This window comes from Spea bombifrons, chromosome 13, assembly GCF_027358695.1.
Source record: "Spea bombifrons isolate aSpeBom1 chromosome 13, aSpeBom1.2.pri, whole genome shotgun sequence".
In the NCBI taxonomy this organism is placed as follows: Eukaryota; Metazoa; Chordata; class Amphibia; order Anura; family Pelobatidae; genus Spea; species Spea bombifrons.
In genome coordinates, this window is record NC_071099.1 from 7,784,631 (window position 1) to 7,802,943 (window position 18,313).

The following is an 18,313-nucleotide window of genomic DNA, read 5'->3' on the forward strand; positions in this document are numbered from 1 at the left end:
CCCACACAAGTGTGGGGACCTGACCCAACACCCCCCAGCTGCCTGATCGCTCCATGAGAGCGACAGTGCAGCGTTAACCCCTTCAATGCCGCGATCGCGGCATTTAGGGGTTAATTCCCGTTTTGTACGGGGCTCTGCTGCTGGTGGTCTGCCTGGAAGCCCAGGCAGGCCAGCAACAGCAAAAACGAGCCTCCATAAGCCCTTTGATGACTTCTGTAGGCATGGAAGCCTACAGCAGTCATCAGAGACTCCCCCTGCAATAGCTGGTCTATAGACCAGCAATTGAGTCCCAGCTGCCAGAGGCAGCTTCAGGGACAGGGGAGAGGGTTATTTGGTCTCCACATGAGTGTGGAGAGCAGCCCCAACCCTCCCCTGCTGCCTTATCGCTCCCTTCAATGCCACAAGTGTGTATGACACATTCGTGGCATGGCAGGGGTTAACATTTGTCCCCACAAGCTTGTGGGGACTAAATATCAGTCGATGCTGTGCTCCAATTGAACATCAGCATTGAAAGGGTTAAAAAAAATCATTTTAAAAAAAAAACCAGCACTGACCTGAAAGTCCATGGTGCTTCCAGGTCAAACGCTGTGATTTTAGTAAGCGGGCTGATAATGATCAGATCACTCCTGACCAACTGTTAGTTTAAAAAAATCCTGGCTCCTAACTTTTTTACCTGGCGCCTAGATTCACAACAAATTTGTCAAGCCCTGATCTAAAGAATGCCCTTCTTGTCCTGAAAAAAACAATATATAACTTGTGTGGGTTCAGTAAACGGGAAACAAGAAAATTACAGCTAAACACGAGCAGCGCAGAAATGTTAAAACGGCCATTGTCACGAAGGGTACAAAAAATAAAATCAGCCTTTGTCACGAAGGGTGTAGCACTGCTAAAAAGTTTAACATCATTTACAAACCAAAAATATAAGAATCCAAGTTTGAGTCCCTCAAATTGTTATAATGTGGCACAAAGAATGGGGGGTTGGGTAGAACCCTATTCCAACTAGGGCTGCAACAACTAATTGATAAAATCAATAATAATCGATAATGAAAATCGTTGCCAACGAATTTCATTATCGATTAGTTGAATGTATTTTTATCGATTATAAAATGAGGGTTTTTTCAGAGCAAACACTCTGAAAAATACCCCTCATTATATAATCTGTTTCAGTGACTCACAGCAGCAGTTCCTACTTACCAGTCCCTCCCTGTAATCACTGTGACAACTGGCCCCGCCCCTTCCTTCTGCCAGAACCACATGGCTGTGACACTCATCTAACTGTAAGTATAATATTAATATTTGGGCTGCTGAAAGTTAGGGTAGGTGGGGGGTAATTTAGGGGCAGTTATTGTTAATGGGGTGTTTAGGGTTAATATAGGGGCAGTTATGGTTAATGGGGTGTTTAGGGTTAATTTAGGGGAAGCTATGGTTAATGGGGTGTTTAGGGTTAATTTAGGGGGAGCTGTGGTTAATGGAGTGTTGAGGGTTAATTTAGGGGCAGCAGTGGTTAATGGGATGTTGGGTTAATTCGGGGCAGCTGTGGTTGATGGGGCGTTTAGGGTTAATTTAGGGGATGCTGTGGTTAATGGGGTGTTTAGGGTTAATTTAGGGGCAGTTGTGGTTGATGGGGTCTTTAGGGTTAATTTAGGGGATGCTGTGGTTGATGGGGTCTTTAGGGTTAATTTAAGGGATGCTGTGGTTAATGGGGTATTTAGGGTTAATTTAGGGGCAGTTATGGTTAATGGGGTGTTTAGGGTTAATTTAGGGGTAGTTATGGTTAATGGGGTGTTTAGGGTTACTTTAATGATGAGGACTGAGGGTTAATTTAATTAATTTAATAAAGTTAACTTAAGGTTCAGTTAGAGGTAAAGAGGGGGCAGACTAAGGGGAATCTAAATCCTGGGGGCAGTGAAGATTAACCCAATACTTATTTATAAAAGTATGGTGTTGGTGTGATGCGAACGGATCTGTGACTCTATGAGGGGACTATGAGATATCTGGGGGGTATAAGGCATATCTGGAGACGACAGAGTGACATATCTGGGGTATAAGGCATTTAGGGTATATAAGGCATATGTTGGGAGAGCAGTGTGGCATGTCTGGGGAGGACGGAGTGGTGTATCAGGGTGTATAAGGCATATCTGGTGCCACAGTGGCATATCTGGGGGTAGAGTGGAGTGGCATATCTGGGGGTAGAATGGAGTGGCATATGTGGGGAGGGCAGTGTGGCATGTCTGGGGAGGACGGAGTGGTGTATCAGGGTGTATAAGGCATATCTGGGGCCACAGTGGCATATCTGGGGGTAGAGTGGAGTGGCATATCTGGGGGTAGAGTGGAGTGGCATATGTGGGGAGGACAGTGTGGCATGTCTGGGGAGGATGGAGTGGTGTATCAGGGGGTATAAGGCATATCAGGGGCCACAGTGGCATATCTGGGGGTAGAGTGGAGTGACATGTGGGGGTAGAGTGGAGTGGCATATGTGGGGGTAGCGTGGAGTGGCATGTCTGGGAGGCAGCGTGGAGTGGCATGTCTGGGAGGCAGCGTGGCAAGCTCAAATGTGCATAAATGGGGGAGGCTGTTGGGAAATAAAGACAAGAAATGCATTTTATCAAAGTTTTTTTTTATTCTGCTGTTTGTATTTAACATCATTTGTTTATTAAATCAGGGCTTGACACATGTGTTGTGAATCTAGGCGCCAGCTAAAAAAGTTAGGAGCCAGGATTTTTTTTACAATTAACAGTTGGTTAGGAGTGATCTGATCATCATCAGCCCACTTACTAAACGCACAGCATTTGACCTGGAAGCACCCTGGACTTTCAGGTCAGAGCTGTTTTTTTTTTTAATTATTATTATTTTTTTTTTTAACTCTTTCAATGCTGATGTTCCATTGGAGCACAGCATTGACTGATATTTAGTCCCCACAAGCTTGTGGGGAAAAATGTTAACCCCTGCAATGCCACCAATGTGTTATACACAATTGTGGAATTGAAGGGGTTAACTCTGCACTGTCGATCTCATGGAGCGATCAGGCAGCAAAGGGGTGTTGGGGCCGGTGTCCACACTCATGTGGAGACAGAAGAACCCTCTCCCCCTGTCCCTGAAGCTGCCTCTGGCAGCTGGGACGCAATTGCTGGTCTATAGACCAGCCATTGCAGGAGGAGTCTCTGATGACTGCTGTAGGCTTCCATGCCTTCAGGGCTTATGGAGGCTCGTTTTTGCTGTTGCTGGTCTGCCTGGAAGCTTCCAGGCAGACCACCAGCAGCAGAGTCCCTTACAAAACAGAAATTAACCCCTAAAATGATCGCGGCATTGAAGGGGTTAACGCTGCACTGTCGCTCTCATGGAGTGACCAGGCAGCAGGGGGGTGTTGTGTCAGGTCCCCACACAACCCCCTTCCCTGAAAATGCCTGTGGCAGCTGACAACACGATTGCTGGTTTTCCAGCAACCGCGTTTTCAGCCTACAGGATCACTCCGTGGGAGTGATCACAGGCTCGGGGGCGGGCTCGGAGTGGCTGTGCTCTCTGCCCAGACTCCTGGACAGACAGCAGCAGCAGCGCCCCCGTGTGGTGACGCGGGGCAATTTTTTGTGGAACAGGCTGACAAACACCTAGGCGCCAGGACAAAATTCTCTGTCGCCATGGCGACCTGGCGCCTTGGATTTGTCGAGCCCTGTATTAAATTATTTTAAATAAATGAAAAATTTACATTCATTTTTTATCCGATTAATCGAAAAAATAATCGTTAGTTGCAGCCCTAATTCCAACCAATATAAAACAAAATATTCTAGGTATATACTTGCAATTCTGCAATATATTAAATATTTAATTTGAATCCTAAGAATTTAACCTGTTGACATTAAATTACTCAGGAGCTCACCTATAACCTTTCGATCCCTAAAACTCCCTGTGTATCCTGACAAATTGTCCAGAACTGGATCATTCTTTTGTACTAAATCAAGTACAATGTCTTTCACAATGTCCAAAGGAGCAAATCCAAATAGTGTACCAGGCGCAGATGAAAACTTTTTCTTTGTTTGAAACTGAGCTCTGATCATTTTAAACTGGGACAAACCTAGAAGAAATATTTGTCAGATACACAAGACATAGAAATGATACGTTATTCTCATATAACAAATGAAGAAAAAAAATACTTGTGTCTTATTGGGGCAACACCTAGTTGATTGCCCACATTGTCTACCACTTCCAAAATGGGGTCCTGAAGGGACACTGCTGGCACCGTGTGTATGTGTGTTGCTTGCCTCATGTCTGTGGGACAAAACCTGGGTGTGGGAACTTCTCTAGCAGTGGCGCCTGGTTTTTACAAAAATACTGAAATACATAATTTGCACATTAAGCCTATTGCATCCATGAAGAAATACATTTGAAGAGTCTTTTTGACATCAACTGTAGAATTTATAGAGATGTCTCAGTCATCGATACTTTCAAAAGAATGATAATTAACTGATTGCGATTTACCATATCACTAAACAATGGTGCACATTTTTAAAATGATGAACCCTCATAAAATATATAAAGTGTATTGCAATGATATTACGGTAATATATCTCTGCGGGGTTTGCATTAATTTTATGTAAATGTCATGCTATTTCCAGCTGTAAACAAAAAAGTTTATTTTTACTAATAAGTACATTGTATACTTTGCATTTAAAAAAATACCATAACTTTTCTGGCTCTCCAAATTGTTATTAAGTGGGATTATGATAGTGATGCACATAATACCATGTGACTAACATAAGGTAATTTTCACTTTTTAACCAAATATATTTATGACTCATCTCAAAATTGGTAGACGACACCAACATGTATCACTTACTGCCTACGAATGTGGCAGGTTTCTCTAAAGTAGGTAAAGTTCCCCAGTTCACAATACGCTGGAAAATACAAGAAGAACCCCGCGTTTGCGGTTTCAACTAAAGAGCTTGGACCCTTTGAAGAATGATTTATGTAATATCGAAACGTAATATAAATGCGACAGAATTCGCAGTACATGTTTGGGCGATGTTGAATGACGTATTAGTGTACGTAATCACTTTACCCGATTGTAGAACATGGCGGAGAAAAGAAACGCGCAGGGGTCAGCGGTCAAGTACGCTCAACCAATTGACTCTAAACGGGATAAACTGAATCCCGAGCAGGTACAGTTCATGCGGAAGGCGGAAATTGCACAATGGGGAAAAAACGCTGGAAGGTTGCGGAGTCGGAACTTCATCACTGGACTCGCAATTGGAGGCATCGTGCTGGGGATTTGTATCCTTCTTGAAATTGAGCGGTGACAATGACTTGCATCTCCGGTCATTGAATGCTTGACGAGGAGTTTAGTTACTAATAGATCTACATTTCAGAGTGACGCAATCAATCGACAGGTGTAATTTATTGATCAGGGCAAACGTTACTTAAAGGGAAACTAGCTATCATATGCATTTTACTGTTACATGTCCACCTTCCAAATGAACGGAGGGTGATCTTATACATTTGTCTTATTTTACGTATAGGACATGTGTTCCACTGAACACATCTCCTGATACCATATACTTAACACCAGCAAGCTTCAGCACTGGCTTGGCGAATGCTTCCAGTAAGGGCTTGTTGAGGCTCCCAGTGCTGTAAAAGCAGCTTCTCCCTAAGGTATTTTTTTTTATTGTGCTTTAAACAATTTATGTGAAAGCATTCTATGAGAACGATCATGCAGCTTTAATGCTACAATCACCAACAGCTTCAGGGACTTAAGGCAAGGTATGTGGCGACCAGCCCTGGCAACCCCCTGTTGCAATTGTGCAGCGTTAACCCCAGAAATGCCGTGGGTGTCAAATCTGGTCTATGCAGCTTCTATAGATCATGGGTGTCTTGCCCTGAAAGGATTGTGGGGACAGCAACAATCAACAATGTGCTGTTAAGGAGAGCCAGCTCTGCAATTTTAGCAGTGTGTATGTGTCTATGCATAATGCCAGTGTGAGTATGTATAGTGCCAGTAAATGTGTACGGTTATATATTATTTAGTGTATGTTAACAACGGCTTGGCTACTAAGCCGTTTCCCACCTGGGTGCTAAGCTGGTTTTCGGCATTTTGGTGCAGCTCACGTTTAAACATATATATAAAAGTATATTTCTTGGGAAAACTATTTTTTATTAGAAAAATAAAATTACACTCCTGTATCAAAGCCTGTGTTGCTAAATATTTGAAGTAGGTAACCGGTCTAAAATAAACAGAAATTGAGAACAGTCGACTGTGTTTTTCTAATATTTTATTGCTAAAAGTTCAATTTACTAGACTATCACAAAAGACATCTTTAAATTGAATGCATGACTGCTGTCAATTAAACAGCTCTAGCTGCCTGGAATGTTAAAATATGCCAACAAATCTATATATTTTTAGAAACTACACCCGCAGCTGCAGCAAATGAGGTCTTATTTGTATCACAAATCTGACATGCACAACAAATAAGTGAATATCACACTTACAAAAAAAAATACAAATTAAAAGCGACAAGTTCATTTATGTCTTGCGTGCCCCAGTCTTGTGCTACTAATACATGCAGCCCCTCATTTGATTTGCCAAGGGGTGTAGTTTCTGCAAATGTATACTTTATGTACCATAATTAAACTTTCCAGCTGTCTAATTGCAGACATCACCCCTTTTTTAACAAGATTTTCAAATCTGCCATGTCTGAAGTTAAAGTGGTCTAGACATCTGGGAAGTTAAGCCCTTAACGTCCATTGCCGGGTCAGGCACGTCATGCAAAACGGTCACTTAACGACCTATGCCGTGTCTGACACGTCATGAGACTTAAACAAGCTTAGAAAGTGATCAACGATCATTTTCTAAGCTTAAACGGTGTTACTGTAATGCCTCGATGTTGAGGCATTCAGCAACACCGAGATCGGCATCATGGGCCATGTCTGGCCCCTCCCCGGGGCGTCAACATCCGCCATATATTTTATGGCGGCGGACGCCCGTTTTAAACGATCAACGATCACCTCCTAAACTTAAATGGTGTCACTGGAATGCCTTGATCAGGAGCCATTCAGCGACACCAAACACTTACCACAGGACGGGCTGTGACCGCTCCAGAGAGCGGTCAGAGCCGCTACTGCCGGTGATCTTCGCCATCTGCAAGATGGCGACCGCCCGGGAAAAAAAAAAATAAAGTTGAAAAAGTTTGTTAGATGGTCTCCAGACCCTCTAGAGAACTCTGGCTCCACTTGCAGGTTGAATACAGGTACTGCATTCAACCATGCAAGTCAATGGAGCCCAGCTTTCTAATCTAGTAAAATATTTAAAACAAAAAAAAAGCTTAAAAAAACATGCTAACATTTAAAAATTATTATGCATCAGAGGAACTATCCAGTTCCAGAAAAATGTAAAAAAAAAAAAAAAAAAAAAAAGTCCAAAAGGAATAAAATAAAAAAAATAAGTTTATTATTATGAGCAAATGCTAAAATTAGCGCTGTATCTTCCCAAAAATCCTGACATGGAAAAATTGAAATAAAAACATATCAAATACCCAAGGTGTCTAATTTTAAAAAATTAATGGTTTGATGGGGTAAATTGGAGTGGCCGGGCTCAAAGATAGGGCATAGGCACAGACTGACCGAAATGGGGGGAGGGAGCGCACTTCCAAAATGTGGCATTTTAACCCCAAACACCAGACAAACCTATACATGTGGAGTATGACTGTATTCTGGAGATGTTCCTGAACATACATTGGGGTGTTGTTTGATAGTGACGTATACCTGGAGCTATAAATTTATACCTAAAGTACAACTTGTGTGAAAAAAATACTACCACAAAGTGTGGCAAAAGCTGGTGGTAGAATCTGATGCATGGAAAGGGTTAAATACTACCATTTTAAGTACCTTGGGGTGTCTAGTTTTCAAAAATATATGGTTTGATGTGGTAAATTGTAGTGGCCGGGCTCAAAGATAGGGTATAGGCACAGACTGACCAAAATAGGGGGGGGGGGAAAGCGCACTTCCCAAATGTGGCCTTTTAACCCCAAACAGCAGTCAAACCCATGCATGGGTGGTATCACTGTACTCGAGAGATGCTGTTGAACTCATATTAGGGTGTTGTTTGAGCTACACCAATTTGTGTTAAAAAAAAAAAAAAAAATACTACCACAATGTGTGGCAAAGGCAGGTGGTAGAATTTCATGCATGGAAAGGGTTAAAATACTAGCATTTGAAATACCTTGGGGTATGATGGAGTAAATTGAATTAGCGGGCTTCAAAGATGGTCTTGTTTGGACATGGGGGCAGAATGACCAGATGTAAAAGTTCCGAGTTAAAAAATGTGCACTTCCTAAAAGTGGCGTTTTACCTCCCAAACAACCCGACAATCCCATGCATGGGGAGTATGACTGTACTCGGGAGATGTTGCTGAACACATATTGGGGTGTTGTATACCAGAAGCTGCAAATCCATACCTGAAGAGCAATCTTAGCGATAAAAAACACAAAATAAATGACTACCACAAAGTTTTCCAAAGACTGGTGGTAGAATTAGTGCATGGAAAGTGTTAAAATTCTAGCATTTGAAATACCTTGGGGTGTCTACTTTTCAAAAATATATGATTTGATGGGGGTAAACTACGTTAGCCGGCTTCAAAGATACCCGAAATGGCACATGGAGGGAAGAATTACCAGATTTGGAAAAAATGGTTTTGAAATAGCAAAACGCTACTTGTACTTAATGCTCCATGACGTGCAGAAAAAAGCAAAAAAACATAAAAACATTGGGTATTTCTAAACTCAGGACAAATAGTAGAATATATTTAGTAGGTTTTTTCATTAGCTTTTTTGGATGAGTAAAAGATTTTTGGGGTAAAAGTCAGCTTTTTTTTTTTTTTTTTTTTTTTTTTTTTACATTTTTCATCATATTTTATTATTTTTTTATGGGAAATTAGATAATATGATCAAAACAATGGTATCTGAAGAAAGCCCTTCTTGTCCTGAAAAAAACAACATATAATTTGTGTGGGTTCACTAAATAAGTGAGGAGAAAATTACATCTAAACACGAACACCGCAAAAGTGTTAAAACAGCCTCGGTCCCAATGGTACAAAAGGTAAAACACAGGGTACATAAAGTACACATTTCAAGGAACTACACCCTTTGAAGCTTCAAATGAGGGGCTACATGTATTTCTAGGACACAAGTTGAGTGCACAAATAATGATGGAATATGTCACTCTGGCTAGAAACTTTTTTTTCTAACCATAGCGACATGTTCATTGCGCACTCCAGGTTTGTACTAGAAACACATGCAGCCCCTCATTTGATGCACCAAGGGGTATATTTTTTGCAAATGTGTACTTTGTGCCATAATTTAGCTTCCTACGTGAGCGGTAATGCCTCGTCAAGGCTTCAACCCTAATTACTGACCATTCACATGCCTTTAATATTTCCATTCACTTGCACAAGCACACACCATACTTTCCATACATTCACTCACAGAATCACACACCATTCTTTCCCCTTACAATCCCAAAGAAATTATGGTAAAGGGAGAAAAAAAATCGCTTTTACAGCAAAAATAAGTTTTGCAGTAAAAATGCAAGGCACTTCAGGGATGAGATGGTTACTCACCTACCACACAGGCTAAATGGCTGATTTTAATAATATTTGCAGTTCATCAGGATCTCAAAAATTGCCTCCCTCTATCATTGGCTAAATTTAACCCCATGATCAAAGGGATCAGCCATTTTTAAAAAGGGAATGTGACTTTTCATAGCTGTATGATCACTGTGGTAACATTGGCTACCACAGTGATCATTAAGCTAGAATACTTAAACTTTTTTTTTTAAGTTAAACTAGTTTTGTGTTTATATAATTTGGAGGTCTTTAGGCAATGTTGATCTTTATTTACCTGCCTTTAGAGATGCCCAAATAATTTTTGTATGCGTTGGGGGTCTGTAGCTGCTTAGATGCCTGAGATACAGGCATCTAAGCAGCATGCCCCCATACCTCCTTTAACTGGCAATTGTCAGTTGTTTAATAAAGTTGCGTGGTGATGTCATTGTGCATGTAGTCACCGGGCGTATCGGGTGGCCCCCGGTGATGCCCTTCAGTGTGAGGGGCAGATCGCCGGGGTAGGTGGTGATGGAGGTCCACAGACCTCCATCAAGGTAGGGTAGTGCTAGCGACGGCACCATGCCATCGTTAGCAGTCAAGGGGTTAATATGTGAGATGTGTGTGCAAGCATATGATTTTAGCTTTTAGTTACTGTATGATCCTAGAGTGTAAACTTATGTTACAGTTTAGCAATTTAATATTTAACACTTAATTTTCTGATTTAATGTATCGGTCATTTTTCATTTATTTAAAATAATTTAATAAACAGCAGAATAAAAAAACCTGCCCCTCCAGTTATGTACATTTGAGCCCAGGCTTGCCCCTCTGCCTCCCCACATATGCCACATACCCCCTGATATGCCTTATACTCCAGTATGCCTTATACCCCAGATATGCCACTCGGTCCTTCCCAGACATGCCATAGTGCCCTCAAAGAGTCACAGACTCGTTCACAGCACACTGACACAATACTTTTATAAATAAATACAGGATTAATCTTCACTGCCCCAGGATTTAGATTCCCCTTAGTTTGCCCTCCTTCACCTCTAACTGCACCCTAAGTGAACCTTATTAAATTAACCCTCAGTCCTCAGCATTAAATTAGCCCTAAAGGCCCCATTAACCATAACTGGCCCTAAATTATCCCCCACCTTCCCTAACTCTCAGCAGCCCAAATATTAATTTCATACTCGGTTAGATGAATTGCCGAGTGTGGCTGCTATAAGGAAAGGGGTGGGGCCAATTGTTAATGTCACTGCAAGGAGGGACTGGGAGAAAAAGGGGTGGGGCCAATCAGAGTGACTACAGGGAGGGACTGCTAAGTAGTAACTACTGTGAATCATACTGAATGAAATGCAATGCTCGCAGACCACCGCCGGCTGTGAGAGAGGAGGATCTGGTCCCCTAGAGCGATGTGGGGATCTGGATCTTAGTGTTACTATGCGACCTCTATTTGAGGTTGGATAATAAAACGAGGGGTATTTTTCAGAGCATTTGCTCTGAAAAACCCCTCATCTTATAATCGATAAAAATAGATTCAACTAATCGATATTGAAAATCATTGCCAACGAATTTCATTATCGATTTTGTCGATTAGTTGTAGCAGCCCTAGATCACTTTTTAAAAATTATTGAAAACATTATTAGATTATCATTAACCCCTTAATGACCGATAACGCGCTTGACATGTCACGGCATGAAATTAGATTACCGTATATTTCGATTATAAAACGACCCTGATTATAAGACGACCCCTAAATCTGAATATTAATTTAGGAAAAAAGAAAGCCTGAATATAAGACGACCCTATAGGAAAACAGTTTTACCGGTAAATGTTAATTCATATAAACTATTTTTTTAATAAAAGCTATGATTGAGAAAAATATTTTGGTTTTATTTCCTTCTATTTTCCAACCTGCCCCCCCCCCCAGTTATGCACATCTGCCCCAGAAATGCCACTGTGCCCCATGATATCCCTTTTAACCCTATATGCCACTGTGCCCCATGATATGCCTTTTGACCCCCTATGTGCCACTCTGCCTCCAGAAATGCCTTATACCCCTATATGCCACTCTGGCATTTAGAGGGTTAAAAGGCATATTATGGGGTAGAGTGGCATATAGGGAGGTTTAAGGCATTTCAGGAGGCAGAGTGGCATATAGAGGGTTAAAAAGGCATTTCTGGAGGCAGAGCGGCATTAAGGGGGGGGGTTAAAAGGCATTTCACAGAGCACTCTGCCTACAGAAATGCCTTATGCCCCCCATTTAACACTCCCTTCGACCGGCCCGCCCCCCCCAAAGTTACCGGAGCTTCTGAGTCCCCTGTCATGTAGCCGGGGCAGCGTGTAGATGACTATGCGATTCGCGTACACAACTTCCGCTGCAGCAGGAAGGAGGTGCGGCTAGCAGCAGGGGGTTGTCTGTGTCCATCGTGCAGACCTTCCCCGACTGTTAAAGAGAATTCGCCACACCGGTCCGGGGAACTCTGATCTCTGACAGCCGGGGAAGGTCTGCACGATGGACGCAGACAACCCCCGCTGCTAGCCGCACCTCCTCCCGGCTGCAGCAGAAGTTGTGTACGCGAATCGGGGACTCAGAAGCACCGGTAAGTGAGGGGGGGGGCAGGAGGATCCAGGTCCCCTGCAGCTCTGCGGGGGATCTGGATCTAAGTCTCATAGTCAGACCTATTTGAGGTCTGATTAGAAGACGACACCGAGTATAAGACGAGGGGTATTTTTCAGAGCATTTGCTCTGAAAAAAACCTCGTCTTATAATCGAGCAAATACGGTATATGGCTCAAATGGTGTTGCTGTAATGTATGTAAGAACACTGAAGCAGCAAAATTTAAAGACTGATACTTGTGTTATTCTCAAACGTTTTGGCCACGTTTGTGCGAGACGAAATGAGAAGAAATTACAGCTGAACACGAACGCTGCAAAAATGTTAAAATAAAGTACGAACAAAAAAAACCAACTTGGTCCTTAAGGGGTTAATATATATTTGCAAAATGTTTTGTGTTTTTTTGTTTATCTATTACATTTTGTGAGATCTTCTACTATCTTTAACATGGGACATATTTCCTAATTACAATTAATACATTTTATATTAAGAGAACTGAATGATGGCAGAGCATCACCTTAGAAGGGCATACTTTAACCCCTTCATGACAAAGCCCGTACATGTACAGGCTTACGATGCAATGCATTTGCCTGTACAGGCTGGTCGTGGATCATGGGAGGAAAACCCCCTCCCCCCAAAAAAAACAATGGCCACTTCCTTAGCATAATTGGTGTTGCTGACATGCCTCGAAATCTATACATTCAGCAACACAATCCCCCTACCCCGGTCGCCTTATGATTGCACCGAAGAGCAATCACAAGCGCCATCAGTGAATGGCGTTGCTGCCACTCACAAGATGGTGGCACCAGTGGTCAGATCAATGAGTTCACAGAGGTTGAATGTAGGTACTGCATTCAACCATAAGTCAATGGAGCCCAGCTCCCTAAAAAAAAAAAAAAAATATGTGGCAACGTGTAAGAAATCCCCACTGTTACAAGTACATGTATATGTGTATTTTTTTTTTTTTTATGAGCAAGTCCTCACAAAAATTGTCGCATGGAAAGAGTTAAAATATTGGCATTCTAAATGCCCATAGGGTGCCTAGTTTAAAAAAATGCATGATTTGATGGGGTAAACTGAATTGGCCGTCTTCAAAGATGTCCCAAATATGGGACATGGGCACAGTCTGACCAGATGTCCAAATGCCAAAAAAATGCACACCTCACTAAGGTGGCCTTTTACCTCCCAAATAACCCAACAATCCTATGCATTGGGGGTATCGCTGTACTCGGCAGATGTTACTGAATACATGTTGTTTGACAGGGACGTGTACCAGGAGCTTTAAATTCATACCTAAAGTAAAATGCTTGTGGAAACGCACAAGAAAATATTACGGAAAGCTGTAACAAAGGATGGTCGTAAAATGCGTGCATAGAAAAAGTTAAAATACCAGCCTTTGAAATTCCAAGGGTGCATATTTTTCAAAAACATTTGATTTGATGAGGTGAATTGAATTGGCCCGGTCCAAAGTTAGGATATTTTTTAACATGACAAAATTCCAATTTGAATTTGTGGCCTTTTAGTCCCCTGAAAAACCCAACAAACCCATGCATGTGGGGTATCGCTGTGCAGCGGAAGTTGCTGAACACATATTCGGGTGGTGTTTGACAGTAACAGGAGCTGTAAATTTATATATGAAGTACGTGTGTGGGGGGAAAAAATTTATACCGTAAACTTTGACAAGGGCTGGTGGTAGAATTGGTGCATATAAAGTGCATTTGAAATACCTTTGGCTGTCTAGTTTTCAAAAATATACGGTTTGTTGGGGTAAATTGCCTTGGCCGTCTTCAAAGATACCCGAAATACCCACAATTACCAGATTTGGGGGGGTGGGTTTAAATAGCAAAATGCTACTTGTAATTTTTGCCCCATAACATGCAGGAAAAAATCAAACATAAAAACATTGGTTTTCTCAACTCAGGAGAAATAGAATCTATTTAGCAGGTTTTTCATTAGTTTTTGCAGATTAGTAAAAGATTTTTCAAATAAAAGTAAGAAGTCCTTTTTAACAAAAAATCACCATATTTTCTTTTCTCTTTTTATATAGTAAATTAGATATGATAAAAAATAATGGTATCTAAAGAAAGCCCTGCTTGTCCTGGGGAAAAAAACTATATATAATGTGTGTGAGTGCACAAAATGAGAGAGAAGAAAACTACAGCTAAACAGAAACACAGAAAAAAGAGCCTTTGTCCCAAAGTGTGCTAGAGTAAGAATCAGTCTTGTCATTAATGGGTTAAATATGTGTGTGTGTGGGGGGGGGCGCTTACATTTTTGGTTGGCTCCTAAATCCAAACCAAATTTTTAAAATCCTGCATTAGTGACCCTTTAGGTAGATCAGTAACCAGTTATCAACTCTGATCATCAGTCACCAACTGTAACCTAGCCCTAATATATAACCATGCTAATCGCTATCCTCTAACATTACCCCAACACTACCACTTAGACTCCTAACCTGACCACTAAATATTATCACTAAATTGTCTTTATTGTATAGTAGTTGGTTTTGAGCCACCAAAAAAACATTTTAAAAATTGCCTCCAGCTCAACCACGAGGCACTGTCCCAAGACATTGTCATGATCATCAAAAGAAAGTAGGGCTGCAACTAACGATTATTTTCATAATCGATTAGTTGGCCGATTTGTTTTTTTTTTAGATTAATCGGATTATTTTATTTAAAATAATTTAATAAAGTAATTTAGGATGTAAAAAAACAAACAGCAGAATAAAAAAACTTTGATAATTCATTTCTTGTTTCCCAACCTGCCCCCCCCCAGTTATGCACATTTGAGCCTAGGCTTGCCACACTGCCTCCCAGATATGCCACATACCCCCAGACATGCCACACTGCCCTCCCCACATATGCCTTATATAACCTATATGTCACTCCGTCCTCCCAAGGTATGCCGTATACCAGGGCTTGACAAATTTGTTGTGAATCTAGGCGCCAGCTAAAAAAGTTAGGAGCCAGGATTTTTTTTTAAACTAACAGTTGGTTAGGAGTGATCTGATCATTATCAGCCCACTTACTAAACTCACAGAATTTGACCTGGAAGCACCCTGGACTTTCAGGTCAGTGCTGTTTTTTGTTGGGTTTTTAAATTTTTTTTTTGAGATATAGATATAGATAGATCTGTTTTTTTTTTTTTAACGCTTTCAATGCTGATGTTCCATTGGAGCACAGCATTGACTGATATTTAGTCCCCACAAGCTTGTGGGGAAAAATGTTAACCCCTGCAATGCCACCAATGTGTAATACACAATTGTGGAATTGAAGGGGTTAACGCTGCACTGTCGCTCTCATGGAGCGATCAGGCAGCAGGGGGATGTTGTCAGGTCCCCACACTCATGTGGAGACCGAAGAACCCTCTCCCCCTGTCCCTGAAGCTGCCTCTGGCAGCTGGGATGCAATTGCTGGTCTATAGACCAGCCATTGCAGGGGGGAGTCTCTCTGATGACTGCTGTAGGCTTCCATGCCTACAGAAGTCATCAAAGGGCTTGTGGGGGCTCGTTTTTGCTGTTGCTGGCCTGCCTGGGCTTCCAGGCAGACCACCAGCAGCAGAGCCCCGTACAAAACGGGAATTAACCCCTAAAATGTCGCGATCACGGCATTGAAGGGGTTAATGCTGCCCTGTTGCTCTCATGGAGCGATCAGGCAGCAGGGGGATGCACTGAACCCCCTTTCCTGAAGCTGCCTGAGGCAGCTGAAAACGCTATTGCAGGTTTTCCTGCAATCGCGGTTTCAGCCTACAGGATCACTCCCTGGGGGTGATCTCAGGCTCGGGGGCGGGCTCTGAGTGGCTGTGCTGTCTGCCCAGACTCCTGGGCAGCAGTGCCCCCGTGTGGTGACGCGGGGCCATTTTTTTTGTGGATATAAGAGGCTGACAAACTCCTAGGCGCCAGGATAAAATTCTGAGTCACCATGGCGACCTGGCGCCTGGGATTTGTTGAGCCCTGCCGTATACCCCCCTGATATGCCATAGTGCCCTCATAGATTTGCAGACTCGTTCAGACACAACTTTTTATAAATAAATACAAGATTAATCTTTACTGCCCCCAGGATTTAGATTCCCCTCGGTTTGCCCCCCCCCTTTACCTCTAACTGCACCTTAAATTAACCTTATTAAATTAATGAAATTAACCCTCAGTCCTCAGCATTAAATTAACCCTGAACAGAAGACCCTATTAACTATAACTGCCCCTAACTTTCAGCAGCCCAAATATTAATTTTATACTCACCAGCCATGTGGACAGTATAAGAAATGGGCAGGGCCAATTGGCACTTTGGCCCCACCCCTTTCTTTCCCCCTGTCCCTGCCTGCAGTCACTGCCCATTGGCCCCGCCCCTTTGTCCCAGTTCCTCCTTGCAGCCAGTCGGCAGCGACTGCAGGGAGGGACTGGAAGAAGGAAGTGGGTGGGCCAATCGGCAGTGACTGCAGGAAGGAACTGTAAGTAGGAGCTGCTGCTGTGAGTCACACTACATGGATTATAAAACGAGGGATATTTTTCAGAGCATTTGCTCTGAAAAAACCCTCGTTTTATAATTGATAAAAATCGATTCAACTAATCGATAATGAAAATCGTTGCCAATGAATTTCATTATCTATTTTATCGATTAGTTGTTGCAGCCCTAAAAGAAAGCATCAATGAGGACTCTCAGGGGGGGTTGAAGGCAGGGAAATGCTGGTCTAGGAATTAATTCAATACCTTTTTGTCCTCATAGATTGCAGTACTGGCACGCTGCTCACTGTACCTTTTGGGCATTGTTTGTAAAATTGACTGGCTATAATGCTCATTTCACCTTTCACTATAATAATGTATTGTTGCCTGCAAATAATAATAAAAAAAATATTCTACCATAAATATTGCCTTCAAAACCAGGCAAAAACAATAAATGCAAGTAAAAGGAGGGACTCCACTGTGCAGCATTCCTCCTGATACTTGCACAAAACGTGAAAAGGAAGAAACTCACAATCCTGTGTCCCCATTGGGTTTGTAGATGCTGTGGTCTATATAGAAGATAAGTGAGGTGTGACTATTATTCTATGGCCATGAGTTTTCGAGTCTTTTAAAAAATATTCACCTACACTGTATTTCAGTAGTTTAACAAAACACAATAGTATGTATAGTTAAACTAGAATTATGCCATTTTTTTCACATCATTCCATATGTAAACCAAAAACTTTCCCTGGAATTGCAGTTAAATCAAAGGATCCAACATTTGTTAAATGCTCCAGGGTGTTTGATTAGACCTGGCATTCAAATTCTTACTTTGATGAAGTGATATACAAATGAGTCTGATATTATGCTACACATACCCATGTCTGCCTGCTTTTTCAATGCACAGCAAATACACTGTGAGAGAATGTCAGATTTGTGCCTGGTAGGTTGAAAATGTTACTTGTAAAATGCTTTTACCAAGAAAACATTTTTATTTTTGTGCAGATTTTTTTTACCAAGTTTGACTTCCTTAATGATATATTTTTAGATGGATACACTTTCTATTCCGTGTCCCAGGAAAAATTTTTAGATGAACTGGAAAATGAAGCAAAAGTGGCAAGAGCAAACTATCCTAAGACATCTGCCAACTGAACTGCCTTGGTATAACCAGAAGATTACTTGTTAACCTTACTTTATTTTCATGGTTGTTAGCAGATTGAGACATTGATATACAACTTGCCTTATCTTCAGTCCAATCAGATAGTTCTGACAAGACGCGAATCAGTTTCTATAGATCATGCCATGATACGCGTAAGAGAAAATACATTTGGTTCATACATTCGCTGTTGGAACACTTGTTTAAATATACATAACTATTGATGTTTGCATCCAAATATCCTGTTAAATAAATAAAATACTTTTTTCAAGTTGAAATTTGTCTGATAAATACAGTGAACTTATGTGGTAAAGTTTTAACGAAATGAGTCTGACTAGGTGGAATCTCCTCTGGAGGTTTTGAATATTTATTAAGCACCGCCATTCTGTAGAGCTGAACAAAATCTAGGAAAACAAACGGCATATTTGTAACTTCATAAGAGAAGTGTAGTTGAGCTGTAAAAATTACAAAATTTGAATCCCAGAAAACTTTAGAAATAACTGGCTTCTTTCA

The 18,313-nt window shown here is 41.6% G+C and overlaps 2 protein-coding genes across 2 annotated transcripts in view; one reads left to right on the top strand and one right to left on the bottom strand.

The window, feature by feature from the left end:
- CNTD1 (cyclin N-terminal domain containing 1) overlaps positions 1-4,163 on the bottom strand; it is a 130,231-nt gene extending 126,068 nt beyond the window's left edge. Inside the window, exon 1 of the mRNA XM_053453805.1 lies at positions 3,875-4,163. Within this exon, the coding sequence (XP_053309780.1) occupies positions 3,875-4,052 (178 nt within the window). The 5' untranslated portion in view covers positions 4,053-4,163. The remainder of the gene's footprint in view (positions 1-3,874) is intronic.
- An 871-nt stretch (positions 4,164-5,034) lies between these two features.
- Positions 5,035-18,078, top strand: LOC128471942 (cytochrome c oxidase assembly factor 3 homolog, mitochondrial). Its single transcript, XM_053453938.1, has 2 exons — positions 5,035-5,265; positions 17,693-18,078. The coding sequence occupies exons 1-2, from the start codon at positions 5,067-5,069 to the stop codon at positions 17,794-17,796; spliced, it is 303 nt and encodes a 100-aa protein (XP_053309913.1). The 5' UTR covers positions 5,035-5,066; the 3' UTR covers positions 17,797-18,078.
- The last annotated feature ends 235 nt before the right edge of the window (positions 18,079-18,313 follow it).

Coding starts and splice junctions, on each gene's coding strand:
- LOC128471942 (XM_053453938.1), top strand. CDS start 5,067: ATGGCGGAGAAAAGAAACGCGCAGGGGTCAGCGGTCAAGTACGCTCAA. Junction 5,266..17,692: donor AGGCATCGTGCTGGGGATTT/GTATCCTTCTTG, acceptor ATATATTTTTAG/ATGGATACACTTTCTATTCC.